The following is a 15,101-nucleotide window of genomic DNA, read 5'->3' as shown; positions in this document are numbered from 1 at the left end:
CGAAGATTCAAAAATTTCCACTCTACAATCTGCTCCTAGCTACTAACAGGTGAAACATTACCTAAAAGAACTTTAAAATCTACTGCCAACGGAAGAAAGTGGGTACTCACCCCATAAAATCCAATACTTGCCCTACCGCATCAGCGGACACCACCCAACTGAAGACTACGCAGTAAGAAGTCTTCCACGACATTCGGGGTACAGCGAACAGAACCTACAGAGTCCAGCGAACCCCAAAACCGCGAACCACCGCTAACTGACAATAAGAGGATTGGTGAGCATAATCCCTGTTTGCCCTAGAGTTCAACCTAGTCAGATTTAGGCATTGGGAGGTGGGAGGTGTATTATTTTCTGTAACCCCTTTTGAACATGTGATAAAGTGTCCCTTATTCTAGTGATTGTGCATTTTGACATTGTACTTTCTTTTCCTTAATAAAATCAAAGTTTCTTGCACCAAAATCAGTTGTCTCTTGCACTTTGTTACATCCCCAAATAAACCCAAAGTCTAGAAGCCAGGAAGTGGGAGCGATTCGAACCACTCAGAAGGTCAGACGTGAACCTGACCCCGAGACCACCCCCTACAGTAGGAATAAACGGGTCATTTTCGGGATGGCAGGGTGTAACTAGTGGGGTGCCGCAAGGATAGGTACTTGGGCCTCAGTTATTTACAATCAATATCAATGACTTAGATGAAGGGACCAAGCATAATATAGCTAAGTTTGCTCATGATACAAAGCTAGGTAGGAAATAAGCTATAAGGAGGATACAAAGGGGGATAGACCAGTTAAGTGATTGGGCAAGAAGGTGGCAAATGGATTATAATGTGGGGAAGTGTGAAATTATCCACTTTGGTAGGAAGAATGGAAAAGCAGAATTTTATTTAAACGTGAGAGACTAGTAAGTGTAGGGATTTAGGGGTCCTTGTACACGAATCACAGAAAGTTAACATGCAGGTACAGCAATCAATTTGGAAGGCAAATTGTATGTTTACCTTTATTGCAAGAGGGTTGGGGTATTAGAATAAGGGGGTTAGAAATTGCCCTCCACCGGAAACAGGGCGCACCTACCATTTTTGAAGTGTTCTGGTCACCACAATAGATGTGGCAGCCTATCCGGCGAAATTCAGCTCCTCGGAGTTTTTTTCCAGCGGGGCGGAAGTGGGAGAGGAATGCAGTGGCCATCACTAGAGGGGCAGAACTGGGGGCGGGACGGAGTGACTACAGCTGTCAGTCATCAATGCCGCGCTGATGATGTCATCGCGCTGGCGCGTCACATCGTCTCTCCCCTTCAGTTAAAGGGGAGAGCCGCTGCGAACTCTGCATTCATTTTAGTTAGGTCCACTAGCCCACTTGGAGAGTTTCGGCTGGGCCAGCGGCCTGTTGGTGCCCGACCAAACCCTGGGGCATAATTGTTAGGCCGACCTGGCAGTTGGCCGACAAAAAACAATAACATGGCGGCCGCGGCAGTGCGCCCTCCCCTTTAAGAGCAGCTGCTCCGCCATTTCACAGAGAGTACACCATCAGAAAAAGCAGTCGGGGGCACCGAGTGGTGGCAAGACCACTCCTGCGATGCAATTTCGGGTAAGGGGGAATTTTGCGAGAGTGTTCCCGCCAGACAGTAAGGGGCCGGCGCATGCACGCCACGGCGGGGAAATGGGCGGAATGGTCCCGGACGCTGCTCCGCTCCTGGGGAAGGGCAATTTACAAAATGACGACCCCTCCATGGAGAGTTGCCGGCCATTCACGCTGCCCAGTGGCAGCCGTTTTCCGGCAGTCAGAGGCCTTAGCGGAAGGGGCAGTTTCGGCCCCCGGAAGTCTTGCTACAATTATATAGCGCTTTGGTGAGACCAAACCTGGAATACTATGTACACTTTTGGTCTCTTTACCCAAGGAAGGATACACCTGCCTTAGAGGGGGTGCAACGAAGGGTTACTAGACTGATCTCTGGGATGAGAGGGCTGTGATATAAGGAGAGATTGAGTAGAATGGGCCTATATTCTCTGGAATTTAGAAGAATGAGAGGTGATCTCAATGAAAAGTATAAAATTCTTAGAGAGATTGACAGGGTAGATGCTGGGTGAATGCTGTTGTGAATCTCTAGAATTCTCCCCAGAGTATATTCAAAACAGAGATCGATAGATTTTTGGATACTAAGGGAATCAAGGGATATGGAGAAAGAGTGAGAAAGTGGAGTTGACGTAGAAGATCAGCCATGATCTTATTGAATGGCGCAGCAGGCTCGAGGAGCCAACTAACCTCCTCCTGCTCCTATTTCTTATGTTCTTATAGAGATCAATATATCCAAGTTTGCCGATTGGTGGTTTAGTAGATAGTGTAGATGGGAGCATAAAATTACAAAGAGACAAAGAGATGGTTAAGTATGTGGGCAAAACTGTGGCAGATGGATTTCAATGCAGTTAAGTGTGAGGTCATCCATTTTAGACAAAAAAAGGATAGATCCGAGTATTTTTTAGAAGCTAGAACCAATGGCGATCCAAAGACACTTAGGGGTCCATGTACAGAGATCAATAAAATATAGTGGTTAGGTACAAAATATATTCAACAAGGTGAATGGAATGTTCGCCATTTTAACTAAAGGGCTAGAATATAGGGCTTAAAATTGGCCCACCCGTTTTTTTCGGCGCACTCACGAGAGATGCGGTGACTTGCTGCGTGGAAAACTGCTCCAAAAAAATCGGTCCCCATTTTGGATGCTGTCCGGCTTCACCCGGGTCTTCGTGCAGCATGTCCAGTCAGGTTGAGTGCGGAGCCAACGTCCTGCGCTGAAAACAGTGCCGGGACGTCTGCACATGCGCGCTGGAGTGTGCGTGCATGCGCAGTAGCTCCTGCCGCCAGCCTCTCAGTGTGCGTGCTGCAGCGTGGGATGATGCGTCCCACCCCTGCTGATGCGTCCCGCCCCTATCCCAGGCCTACCGCACAGGCCGGCCCGCTGCAGGAGAAAATGCCTCGTTCGGACCAGACATCGAGATCGTATGGCTGCAATGGCGTATTATAGTATGTTTAGAATTAAGTACATAATTCCATAATTATTGCAGAATACGGGAAGCAGTTAGCTGGTGTTTGGTTATTTTAAAATGCGATTCCAAGTATGACTGGCACTATGCAGCTCTCCACTTTGAAGCCAGCTTGAAAGCTCCAGTTCAGCATTTTATCTCTTGGGCTTTGTTTGAATAGCATTGCTGTTTGCTGCTCATTATGTTAATTCTTGCTAAGATTTGTTGTGGCAAGTAATGGTTTGTGAGATTAGGGCAATTTAATTCAACTATCTTTTACTTCTTTTATTTTTGTAATTTAAACTTCCATAAATGCTTCTATTCTATAGTAAATTAACTTTGCGAAGTTTGTCATATGATGTCCTGTATAGCTGTTTGATCCTATTTACATTCTTCAGTCATGTCATTAAGTTCTGCTGACCTCCGATGCACTTACCTGCATTGATTTCTTAACTCTCCACAAGGGTTTTCTCCAGCAGCCACAAGTGGCCACATACGCTGGCCTAAGTTAGTTTGGAGTCATTATTAGCAGGCCAAAGTGGCCTAAATGGCCAAAACAGGCATAGGTGGCCGGTAACGCCCCCTTTTGAAAAAAAAACGAAACTAAAAATATCCTAACGAACTCACTTACACTGGCGCAAATTGAATGTGCATAATGTGGATTTTTAAAATACTCCAGAAAAATCAAGTTGCTCCAAAAAAAACGGAGCAACTCCTGGCCAATTTTGAGCCCATAACGGGGAGGAAGTTTTGCTACAGCTATTCAAAGCCCTGGTTAGACCATATCTGGAGTACTGTGTACAGTTCTGGGCACTGCACCTTAGAAAGGATATATTGCCTGGAAGGAGTGCAGCGCAGATTCACCAGAATGTTACCAGGGATCTAAGGCTGAGATTATGAGGAGAGATTACATAAACTAGGCTTGTATTCCCTGGAATATAGAAGGCTAAAGTGTGATTTTAGGATTTTGAAATAAATTGATCGGGTAGTCAGAGAGAAACTTTTTCCATTGGTGAGGGGAGTCTAGGACAAGGGGATATAACCTCAAAACCAGAGATGTTAGGAAACATTTCTTCACGCCAAAGGTAGTAGAAGTGTGGAAGTCCCACAAAAAGCAGTAGATGCTAGCTCAATTAATAATTTTAAATTTGAGATCGATAGATTTTTGGTAAACAAGGTTATTAAGGGATATGGGGCCAAGGCAGGTGAATGGAGTAAGGATACAGATCAGCCTCATCATCATCATCATCATCATAGGCAGTCCCTCGGAATCGAGGAAGACTTGCTTCCACTCCTGAAGTGAGTCCTTTGGTGGCTGAACAGTCTAATACGAGAGCCACAGACCCTGTCACAGGTGGGACAGACATTCGTCGAGGAAAGGTGTGTGGGGAACTGGTTTACCGCACGCTCCTTCCGCTGCCTGCGCTTGACCTCTTCACGCTCTTGGCGTTGAGACTCGAAGAACTCAACGCCCTCCCGGATGCACTTTCTCCACCTAGGGCGGTCTTCGGTCAGGGACTCCAGTGGTGATGTCGCACTTTATCAGGGAGGCTTTGAGGGTGTCCTTATAACGTTTCCACTGCTCACTTTTGGCTTGTTTGCCGTGAAGGAGCTCTGCATAGAGCATCTGCTTAGGGAATCTCGTGTCTGGCATGCGAACTATGTGGCCTGCCCAGCGAAGCTGATCGAGTGTGGTCAGTGCTTCAATGCTGGGGATGTTAGCCTGGACGAGGACACTGATGTTGGTGCGCCTGTCCTCCCAGGGGATTTGCAGGATCTTGTGGAGACATCGTTGGTGATATATCTCCAGCGACTTGAGGTGTCTCCTATATATGGTCCATGCCTCTGATCCACACAGGAGCCCTGTAGACCATGAGCTTGGTGGTAGATTTGCCATGATCAGCCATGATCTAATTGAAAGGCGGAACTGGCTCGAGGGGCTGGATGGCCTACCAGATACAAATTGTTGAGCTGCTTTATTTCACAGCAAATGAACTTACAGAGCATCAGTTATAATCAGTCTCCCTTAATTCTATCCGTACAGTTTGTCCTTATGCAACAGCAGAAAATGAAGAATAAGCTCCTATTCTCACATCAGTGGGTCATCTTTCTCGACTTAAACGTTCTCCTGCATTCTAACTTTCTGAAGGCAAAATACTACAGATGCTAATTATCTAGGCTCCGCCCACCTTTTAAAATCAATGGTGGGATCAAGTTTGCTGAAAATAGAAAATAGAAAAGAATTGCATTTATACAGCGCCTTTCACAACCTCCGGATTTCTGTTTAAATCCTCATCGTCTCTGTGTGACTACTTCCCTTTCCTTTAAAAAAAATTCTGACCCCAGGAAGAGGAATCTCGCCAAATTATCCTGGGGACTACCCCTGCTGATCTCAAATGGATTGAATTCTCTCAACTACAGCAAGTGTCAACGTGCAATGAAATGTTCAAACTAGCTTTCATTATCTGGAGTGCCTCATCGAAATTCTATTTAATATATCTCCGTGCCCCGCTGTCCTGTGGATTTAACTACTCGAGAACTCAGTCTGACTCAGAGGTAGCATTTTTAACATATGTTACACCACCAGTGTCCCGCTGTGTCTACATAACAACATCAACTTGCATTTATATAGTGCCTTTAACATAGCAAAACGTCCCAAGGCGCTTCACAGGAACGATTATCAAAGAAAATTTAACACCAAGCCACATAAGGAGATATTAGTACAGGTCAAAGAGGTGGGTTTTATGGAGCATCTTAAAGGAGGGGAGGTAGAGAGGGGCAGAGGTTTAGGGAAGAAATTCCAGAGCTGCCATTGGAGGGATGAAGGAAATCGAGGATGCGAGGCCAGATGTGGAGGATGCAGAGATCTCGGAGGGTTGTAGGGCTGGAGTTTACAGAGATAGGGAGGGGGGCGAGACCATGGAGGGATTTGAACACAAGGATGAGAATTTTTAAGTTGGTCTGGAAGCCAATGTAAGTCAGTGAACACAGGGAGTGATGGATTGAATGAGACTTGGTGCAAGATCGAATTCAGGCAGCAGCGTTTTGGGTGAGCTCAAGTTTATGGAGGGTGCAAGGAGGGAGGCTGGCCAGGAGAGCATTGGAATAGTCAAGTCTAGAGGCAACAAAGGCATGGATGAGGGAATCAGGATTTGATGAGCTGAGGCGCAGATCCCCAAAGCCTGACAGTTTATATCAATAGCTCTCGAGATTTCTTTCTCAAAAATAGTTAAGTGATTCGAAGAGTTATCTGCTCGCACACAGAAAGTACCTTGGATTTGTCAACTATGTTCCTTACGCCTATACTAGCAATTTTCCAGCTGTCAGATGGCTCGCTTGCAGACCAGAGCAGAAAATCAAAGCTGTTGCCTTCTGGTCGAATGTACATGTTCAATCTTCCAGGATCTGAACCAGTCAGCTGATACACAAGCCTCACACAGCTTTCTCCCAGACCATGGAGCTCAGGACTGGTAAAGGAACCCACTTTTCCATTGCCGTCAGCAGATCCTTCAATATAAATATAGCGGCCTGCAAAACAAGGAGGACACTATTGATTATCAAACTCTAGATAAGCATCAAATGTATACATTTTACTAAAGTGACCATTCAAGTTTTGGCAGGAGGAGTCCCCCTCTCCTCTGCCCCAGCCCCCACAACCACCTCAAAAAACCACAGTCAGTATGGGTCAATGCACCATGGAATATAACAAATCAAACAAAGTCATGATAAAGTCCAGAGAGATGTTTAAAAATCTATAAGTAGAGTTTCCGCTAGGTTGTGCTTTTTTTTCGACGCAATTCACCCAAAATTGGCGTAACCAGTACAAAAGACGGTGGAATTGTGAGCACAAATTACACTCAGCCCAAATCGAGTTTCCGTGGTCTTTTGCGGTGCTTTAAGAAACATTGCGCTGGAAGCTAGCCCCACCCACAAGCCATTAGAGAGGGTGCAGAGGAGATTTGCAAGAATGATACAGTTACGTGGAGAGACTGGAGAAGCTGAGGATGTTCACCTTAGAGCAGAGAAGGTTAAAAGGAGATTTGATAGAGGTGTTCAAAATCATGAACAATTTTGATAGAGTAAATAGGGAGAAACTGTTGCCAGTGGCAAAAGGGTTGGTAACCAGAGGACACAGATTTAACGTGATTGTCAATAGGGGAGGGGAGATGAGGAAACATTTTTTTATGCAGCGAGTTGTTGTGATCTGGAATGCACTGCCTGAAAGGGTGATGGAAGCTGATTCAATAGTAACTTTCAAAAGGGAATTGGATAAATACTTGAAGGGGCAAAATTACAGAGCTACAGGGAAAGAGCAGGGGAAGTGGGACTAGTTGGGTAACTCTGCCAAAGAGCAGGCACAGGCATGATGGGTCGAATGGCCTCCTTCTGTGCTGTATGATTCTATGATTCTATGATTCCCAAAGCTAACATTCCTCACCTTAATGAGCACAAAATTCACCCAGTTGACTTTACGTGTAGTGATATTTATAGGTATGAAGCTTAGCTTCAGGCTGTGCTGAACTCAAGATCATGACAACTTGCATTTATATAGCACTTTTAACATAAACAAAGAAAATCCAGGATTTAAGCCTATATTTCTCAATTCTTGATATCCCGGTGGCCCTGGACACCTGCAATGGGAACAAACATCCTACCTGAGGTGGGAGAGGGATTTGAGTCAGTTGCTAATCTAACAATGGGACACAGCGATGTAAAAGAATTAAATCAACAGCAATGTAATAGGATACTCCCACTGTTTGGTCCTGTAATTCACTCCTATATGAAGCGACAATCTGCTAATGAGCGAATAACTCAGTAATTTCAGTTCCGTATGGGTATCTCAATGTTTATGAGGTCATTTTTAAAGCTCCCGGCACACTCAGAAAATCCGCCATTAATATGACTTTCGGGCAAAATCTCCCGGCTTATGTATTGTTTCTAACAAAGCGCATGCCTCTAAAATCTGCAAATAGACACTGCAAAAACATTTCCTAAACTATCCTGGTTGACACAGCCACAGAAAGCATTGTCCAGGACCATAAACACAAGAGTTGGGTGTTAACAGCTGGGCCACGCTTTTTAACACAGTGACAAGAAGCCATGCCAATCCACACATTCTTCACCAGGAAGTTAAGTGGATCATGGCTGGAGTACACAAAAATATTCAGCCTGCCCATAAATCAGATTAACAACTCTCAGCCTCTCTTTATCAGTAAAAGCATTTGGGATTAACTGACTGCAAAACGATTTAACATGTCTAACGATTGGTATTACAACTGGTTTACACACAACTACTGTTTTCCTTATTGAGCAACCAAGAAGAAAAAAAGAGCTGGTATTTCTATAGCACTTTTCCCGACCTCAGGATGTCCCAAAGCACTTTACAGCCAAAGCAGTACTTTTGAAGTGCAGTCACTGTTGTAATGTGGGAAACGCGACAGCCAATCTCTGCATAGCAAGCTCCCACAAACAGCAATATGATAATGACCAGATAATATGTCTTTTTGTGATGTTAATTGAGGGATAAATATTGGCCAGGATACCTGTGATAAATCTCCAGCTCTTCTTCAAAATAGTGGCCACCTGAGAGAGCAGATGGGGGGGCCTCAGTTAATGTCTCATCTGAAAGATGGCATCGCAACAATGCAGCACTCCACTGGAGTGTCAGCTGGGATGGCTGTGCTCAAGTTTCTGGATTGGGACTTGAACCCATGATCTACTGACTCAGAGGCAAGGGCACTACCCACTGAGCTACAGCTGACACTGAGAAAGGAAGCAAAAAAGAAAGCAAGCAAGAAGGAAAGAAAAAAGAAAGAAGGCAAGAAAGAAAACTTACATAGTCTTGCAAAAAGATCAACCCTTCGATCATCCTGCTCAACAGATATTGATTTTTTAATGTCATGCTCATGACTGATTCCTATTTATATTTTGTAGCAATCAGTTTTTCAGATTAACCCCAGTAACACTCTTGAATAGATTTGGATGTGAGATAATAGAAAGAAAGAACTTGTATTTATATAGCACTTTTAACAAGCTCAGGATGTCCCAAAGTGTTTTACAGCCTATGAAGTAATTTTTGAAGTGTAGTCAATGTTGTGATGTAGAAAACGCGTCAGTCAGTTTGACTGCTGCTCCTCCTGGCTCCACATTCAAGTAAGAATATTTTATTAAACTTACTTTTTTGGTGGTAGTGCGTCCTTTCGGAGAGCCGCATGTCATTCTGGCAACCCAATTTTACACAAGGGGTCCCAAACAGGCGTTAGGCCTCTTATCTGCATATTCAAAGGCTACTAACGCCTGTTTCAGGTGCAGGCCCTGGGCCCCTATTTTTTTGACTATACCAATATGGCAGGCAGCCCTTTTCCGGCTTATAATGTACAGGCATTCTTCCTGCCCAATATATTCTGGAATCTTAGGTGCCCGTTTAGCACCATCAAATTTCTAGACTATGATGACAGGTGATAGCAGAAGCAGTTGGGGGCAGAGGTGGTCCTCCTGATGGACATAAAATGGTGTTAGTCCGTAAACATTGAAGTCCCCACGGTGAGGAGATTCACTAGAGCAAAAATAGAGGACTTTCAGGAGCCAGCAGAAGCGATTCTTTGGGCCAAATCTCAAGCAGGAACATAGGAACATAGGAACATAGGAACAGGAGTAGGCCATTCAGCCCCTTGAGCCTGTTCCGCCATTCAATATCATGGCTGATCTGCGATCTAACTCGATATACTTGCCTATCACCCAAAACCCTTAACACCTTTGGTTAACAGAAAGCTATAAACTCCGATTTAAAATTAACATTTGCTCTAGCATCAATTGCCATTTGCGGAAGAGAGTTCCAAACTTCTACCACCCTTTGTGTGCAGAAATGTTTCCTAAGTTCACTCCTGAAAGGTCTGGCTATAATTTTTAGACTATGCCCCCTAGTCCTAGGATCCCCAACCAGTGGAAATAGTTTCTCTCTATCTACCCTATCAGTTCCCCTTAATATCTTGGTACAAAAGAGTTAGTGATAGAGATGATGGCGGACTTTCATTCTTGGGTTTATGTTTCAGTCACAAAGTTAGAAGCCTCAACAGTGCAAATGGTTTTCATGGATGTGGACCAAGCAGAGATTCATTGAAGATGTAGCAGCAACAACAACTTAGTAAAATGTCTCAAGGCGCTTCACAGGATCTATTATCTGACACAATTAGACTGATCCACGTAAGGAGATATTAGGACAGGTCAAAGCTTGGTCAAAGAGGTAGGTTTAAAGGAGGGTCTTAAAGGAGGAGAGAGATAGAGAGGCGGTGAGCTTTAGAGAGGGAATTCCACAACTTAGCACCTAGGCAGTTGATGACACGGCTGCCAATGGTGTGGAAAAGGAAATCGAGAATACGCAAGAGGCCAGAATTGGAGGAGCGCAAAGGTCTCAGAGGGTTGTAGGGCTGGAGGTGGTTACAGAGATCAGGAGGGGTGAGGCCATAGAGGGATTTGTAAGTAAGGATGAACATTTTAAATTCAAGGCATTGCCGGACCAGGAGCCAATGTAGGTCAGCGAACACAGGGGTGATGGATGAATGGGACTTGATGCGAGTTAGGATGTGGGCAGCAGAGTTTTAGATGACCTCAAGTTTATGGAGGGTGGAAGATAGGAGGCTGGCGGGAGAGCATTGGAACAGTCAAATCTAGAGGTAACTAAGGTATGGAAGAGAGTTTCAGCAGCAGATACGTTGAGGCAGTAGCAGGGATGGGCAATGTTACAGAGGTGGTGATGGAGAAGAAATGCCAATTAAAAGAAAGAGGAAGAAGAGCTGTGTTACAGATTGAAGGTCACCTCCATCATTTCCATATGTTAGAACTGAGCATTGTTGGTTTAACACTCTGTGTTAATGTGAAGTAGTAACCTCTAAATGCTTGAAAGAGGATGAATTCTTGTCTTTATTTTAATTGGCAAATGTGACGATTTGGCTTCCACTAATCAAATGTTTGTAGAAAGGGAAGGTTATATGATAGGAGGCTGTAGTACGTTCTTAAATGTGTGCAAACTGCCTGCTAGCTGTTTGCTTTGAATTATGTAAAAGAGATGTTTGCAGAATTTGAACTGCTCCTCCAACCCTACAGTCCTCCGAGATATCTGTGTTCCTCCAATTCTGGCCTCTTGCACATCCCCGATTTCCATCGCCCCACCATTGGCGGCCATGCCTTTAGCTGCCTGGGCCAAACTCTGGAATTCCCTCCCTAAACCTCTCCACATCTCTACCTCTCTCCTCCTTTAAGATGCTCCTCTAACCCTACCTCTTCGACCAAGCTTTTGGTCACCTGCCCGAATATCTCCTTCTGTGGCTCAATGTCAAATTTTGTTTGACAACCGCTCCTGAGAAGCACCATGGGACGTTTTACTGCATTAAAGGTGCTTTATAAATGCAAGTTGTTGTTGTGGCTGACAACATTCTAAAACTCCAACAAGATGGCAACAGGTCGAATCGTCTGGGTGCGAGCAAAACATAACTCCAATAATGAACAGCCTTTCAGATTATCAATAACTATGATGTAGAACTGGGTGTCCTTTATCTTAAATGCATTACCATCGCCACTAAAATAATAACTTCAGATAAAAACGTCAAAGGAATATGTCTCCTTTGTTGTCCCGTGTAAATAACTGAATTATTTTTTATATTAAAGTATCTATTTGTTCTCCTATGCATAAAAGAATTAATCATTTCCCAGCGATAACATCAGGGATTCTCTGGGAAAGAGTCTTGATGGTTCAAATGCAGTTCCGAGCTGTTTTTAAATTGCTGCGACAATTCTCCCTAGTTCAGTCCCTGTGTCATTTTAATCAATTCTGCCCTGCTGTATTAAACCATCCTTTGATAATTTCCCAGCAGCAAGAATTCTGTGAGGAACGATACCAAGTAACAAATGGATTAACCCTGACCACAGCAGAGGGGCCCAGGCTCATTGCTCTAATAAGGCACGGTCCATTTCAACTGCGACATCGCTTTGTATTATTCGCAGTCACATTGCAGTTATTGCCGACTTGTGGACAACTTTTTCATGTAGCTTTCTCCCCATCATTAACGGGGAGGGTGCAGGGAAGCCCGGTTGCGGGCGATGAACCAGGGGTCACAGTCTAAGGATAAGGGGTAAGCCATTTAGGACCGAGATGAGGAGAAACTTCTTCACTCAAAGAATTGTGAACCTGTGGAATTCTCTACCACAGAAAGGCCAGTTCGTTAGATATATTCAAAGGGGAGTTAGATGTGGCCCTTACGGCTAAAGGGATCAAGGGGTATGGAGAGAAAGCAGGAATGGGGTACGAAAGTTGCAACAATGATCAGACATGATCATATTGAATGGTGGTGATTGCTCGAAGGGCCGAATGGCCTACTCCTACACCTATTTTCTATGTTTCTAGCTCCGTGAAAGTCCACAATCATACACAAGACATCAATGCAAAACGGTCCATCTAACATTTTATTAATGACACCAAAGTAGTCGCCTCAAACAACACAACAAAACCCCTCACCAGCAAGGAAAAATAATCACAACTTCCCATTGAAAGACCATCGCACACAATCAACTTAAACAATGTCTGGACAAAGAACTTGTCCACTAGTCATCCCACAGCAGCATCCATGTGGCATATTAGGCACACACACTTACAACAAAAGATGCATCAACCAATGCAACGACTTATTTACAACCATTATTTGCACAATGAGGACATCTATCCATGGTGGCCAAATCTTCAGTCAGACTTCCTCTGGCATTGGCCAGGCTCGCAATCTGCCGGGAGTCTGCACAAGGTTATTTATGGTAGGGCCTCCACATCCCCGGCCTTGCCTAATAAGTCCGGGTACGCCCCAGGTAAACCTGGATTTCCTTGAGTTCCTCCTTCTCACTAGACCCTCAGTCCCCTTCTATTTCCGGAAGGTTATTTGTGTCTTCCTTAGTGAAGACAGAACCAAAGTATCTGTTCAATTGGTCTGCCATTTCTTTGTTTCCCATTATAAATTCACCTGATTCTGACTGCAAGTGACCTACATTTGTCTTCACTAATCTTTTTCTCTTCACATATCTATAGAAGCTTTTGCAGTCAGTTTTTATGTTCCCTGCAAGCTTACTCTCATACTCTATTTTAATTAAACCCTTTGTCCTCCTCTTCTGAATTCTAAATTTCTCCGGTCCTCAGGTTTGCTGCTTTTTCTGGCCAATTTATATGCCTCTTCCTTGGATTTAACACTATCCCTAATTTCCCTTGTTAGCCACGGTTGAGCCACCTTCCCCATTTTATTTTTACGCCAAACAGGGATGTACAATTGTTGTAATTCATCCATGTGATCTTTAAATGTTTGCCAGTGCCTATCTACCGTCAACCCTTTTAGTATAATTTGCCAGTCTATTCTAGCCAATTCACGTCTCATACCATCGAAGTTACCTTTCCTTAAGTTCAGGACCCTAGTCTCTGAATTAATTGTGTCACTCTCCATCTTAATAAAGAATTCTACCATATTATGGTCACTCTTCCCCAAGAGGCCTAGCACAACAAGATTGCTAATTAATCCTTTCTCATTACACATCACCCAGTCTAGGATGGCCAGCTCTCTAGTTGGTTCCTCGATGTATTGGTCGAGAAAACCATCCCTAATACACTCCAGGAAATCCTCCTCCACCGTATTGCTACCAGTTTGGTTGGCCCAATCCATATGCAGTTTAAAGTCACCCATGATAACTGCTGTATCTATATTGCACGCATCCCTAATTTCCTGTTTGATGCCATCCTCAACCTCACTACTACTGTTTGGTGGTATGTACATGACTCCCACTAGCGATTTCTGCCCTTTGGTGTTCCGCAGCTCTACCCATACAGATTCCACATCATCCAAGCTAATGTCCTTCCTTAATATTGCATTAATCTCCTCTTTAACCAGCAACGCTACCCCATCTACTTTTCCTTTCTGTCTATCCTTCCTGAATATTGAATACCCCTGGATGTTGAGTTCCAGCTTTGGTCACCCTGGAGCCATGTCTCCGTAATCCCAATTACATCATATCTGTTAACAGCTATCTGCGCAGTTAATTCATCCACCTTATTACGAATGCTCCTCGCATTGAGACACACAGCCTTCAGACTTGTTTTTTTTAACACTCTTTGTCCTTTTAGAATTGTAATGTGGCCCTTTTTGATTTTTGCCTTTGATTTCTCTGCCCTCCACTTTTCCTTATCTCCTTTCTACCTTTTGCTTCTGCCCCCATTTTACTTCCCTGTGTCTCCCTGCATAGATTCCCATCCCCCTGACATATTAGTTTAAACCCACCCCAACAGCATTAGCAATGTGTCATTATTGTAGCACATAGCGTGGTCAGTATTATCTGCATCCCTCAGCTTCCTCCATTCAAGAGAACCAATCCATTATGAGCCGCTGATGTGTGGCTCTTGCACCAGCAGCATCGCTACGCTGCCTCCACCATGGCTACTGCTCCTCCTCCTGGTGTGGCTGGCCATTCGATGCCTCACCAGGCTCCTGCTCATTTTCCTCCTCCTCCTGAGGTGAGGCTGCGATCCCACTGGCAATGCCTAGCCCCTCATGACGGCCAAGTTGTTCAGCATTCAGCACACCATTATGAATAGCGACAACTGTTGAGGGCAGTATTGAAGGCTGCCTCCAGAGTAGTCCAGGCATGGGAAACACTGCGTCGGCACCCCTATTGACTGCTCAATGATGTTGCGGGTGGCTGCATGGCCATCATTGTAACGATGCTCCACTTGTATGGTGGGATTATGGAGGGGGCTCATTAGCCAGGTGGCTAGGCTGTATCCTTTGTCCCCAAGCAGCCAGCCGCGCCCTTCCCATGATGGCTCAAACATTAGTGGCACATTGTTCTCACGCAGGATGAACACATCATATGCGCTCCCTGGATAGCGGGCATTCATTGTGAAGATGCACTGCGTGTGGTCGCACTCCAGCTGCACGTTCAGGGAGTGGTATCCCTTTCAGTTTCTGAATACCTCTGCATTCTCGAATTGTGCTCGCAAGGCTATGTGTGTGCAGTCAATGGTTTCTTGAACCCTCGGGAAGCACGCAATACTGCTAAACCCATA

At 44.6% G+C, this 15,101-nt stretch overlaps 1 protein-coding gene across 2 annotated transcripts in view; it reads right to left on the bottom strand.

Annotated features, from left to right (window-relative positions):
• Window positions 1–15,101, bottom strand: part of mamdc2a (MAM domain containing 2a) — a 171,825-nt gene that overhangs the window by 122,684 nt on the left and 34,040 nt on the right. For both annotated transcript variants that reach the window (XM_070887412.1, XM_070887422.1), the window contains exon 3: window positions 6,285–6,541. In XM_070887412.1, coding sequence (XP_070743513.1) covers window positions 6,285–6,541 — 257 coding nt within the window. The remainder of the gene's footprint in view (window positions 1–6,284; window positions 6,542–15,101) is intronic.

The sequence above is a fragment of the Pristiophorus japonicus genome, chromosome 1, assembly GCF_044704955.1.
Source record: "Pristiophorus japonicus isolate sPriJap1 chromosome 1, sPriJap1.hap1, whole genome shotgun sequence".
NCBI classification, from domain to species: domain Eukaryota; kingdom Metazoa; phylum Chordata; class Chondrichthyes; family Pristiophoridae; genus Pristiophorus; species Pristiophorus japonicus.
Note: the sequence above shows the minus strand (reverse complement) of the source record. Positions and strands in the feature narration are given on the sequence as shown.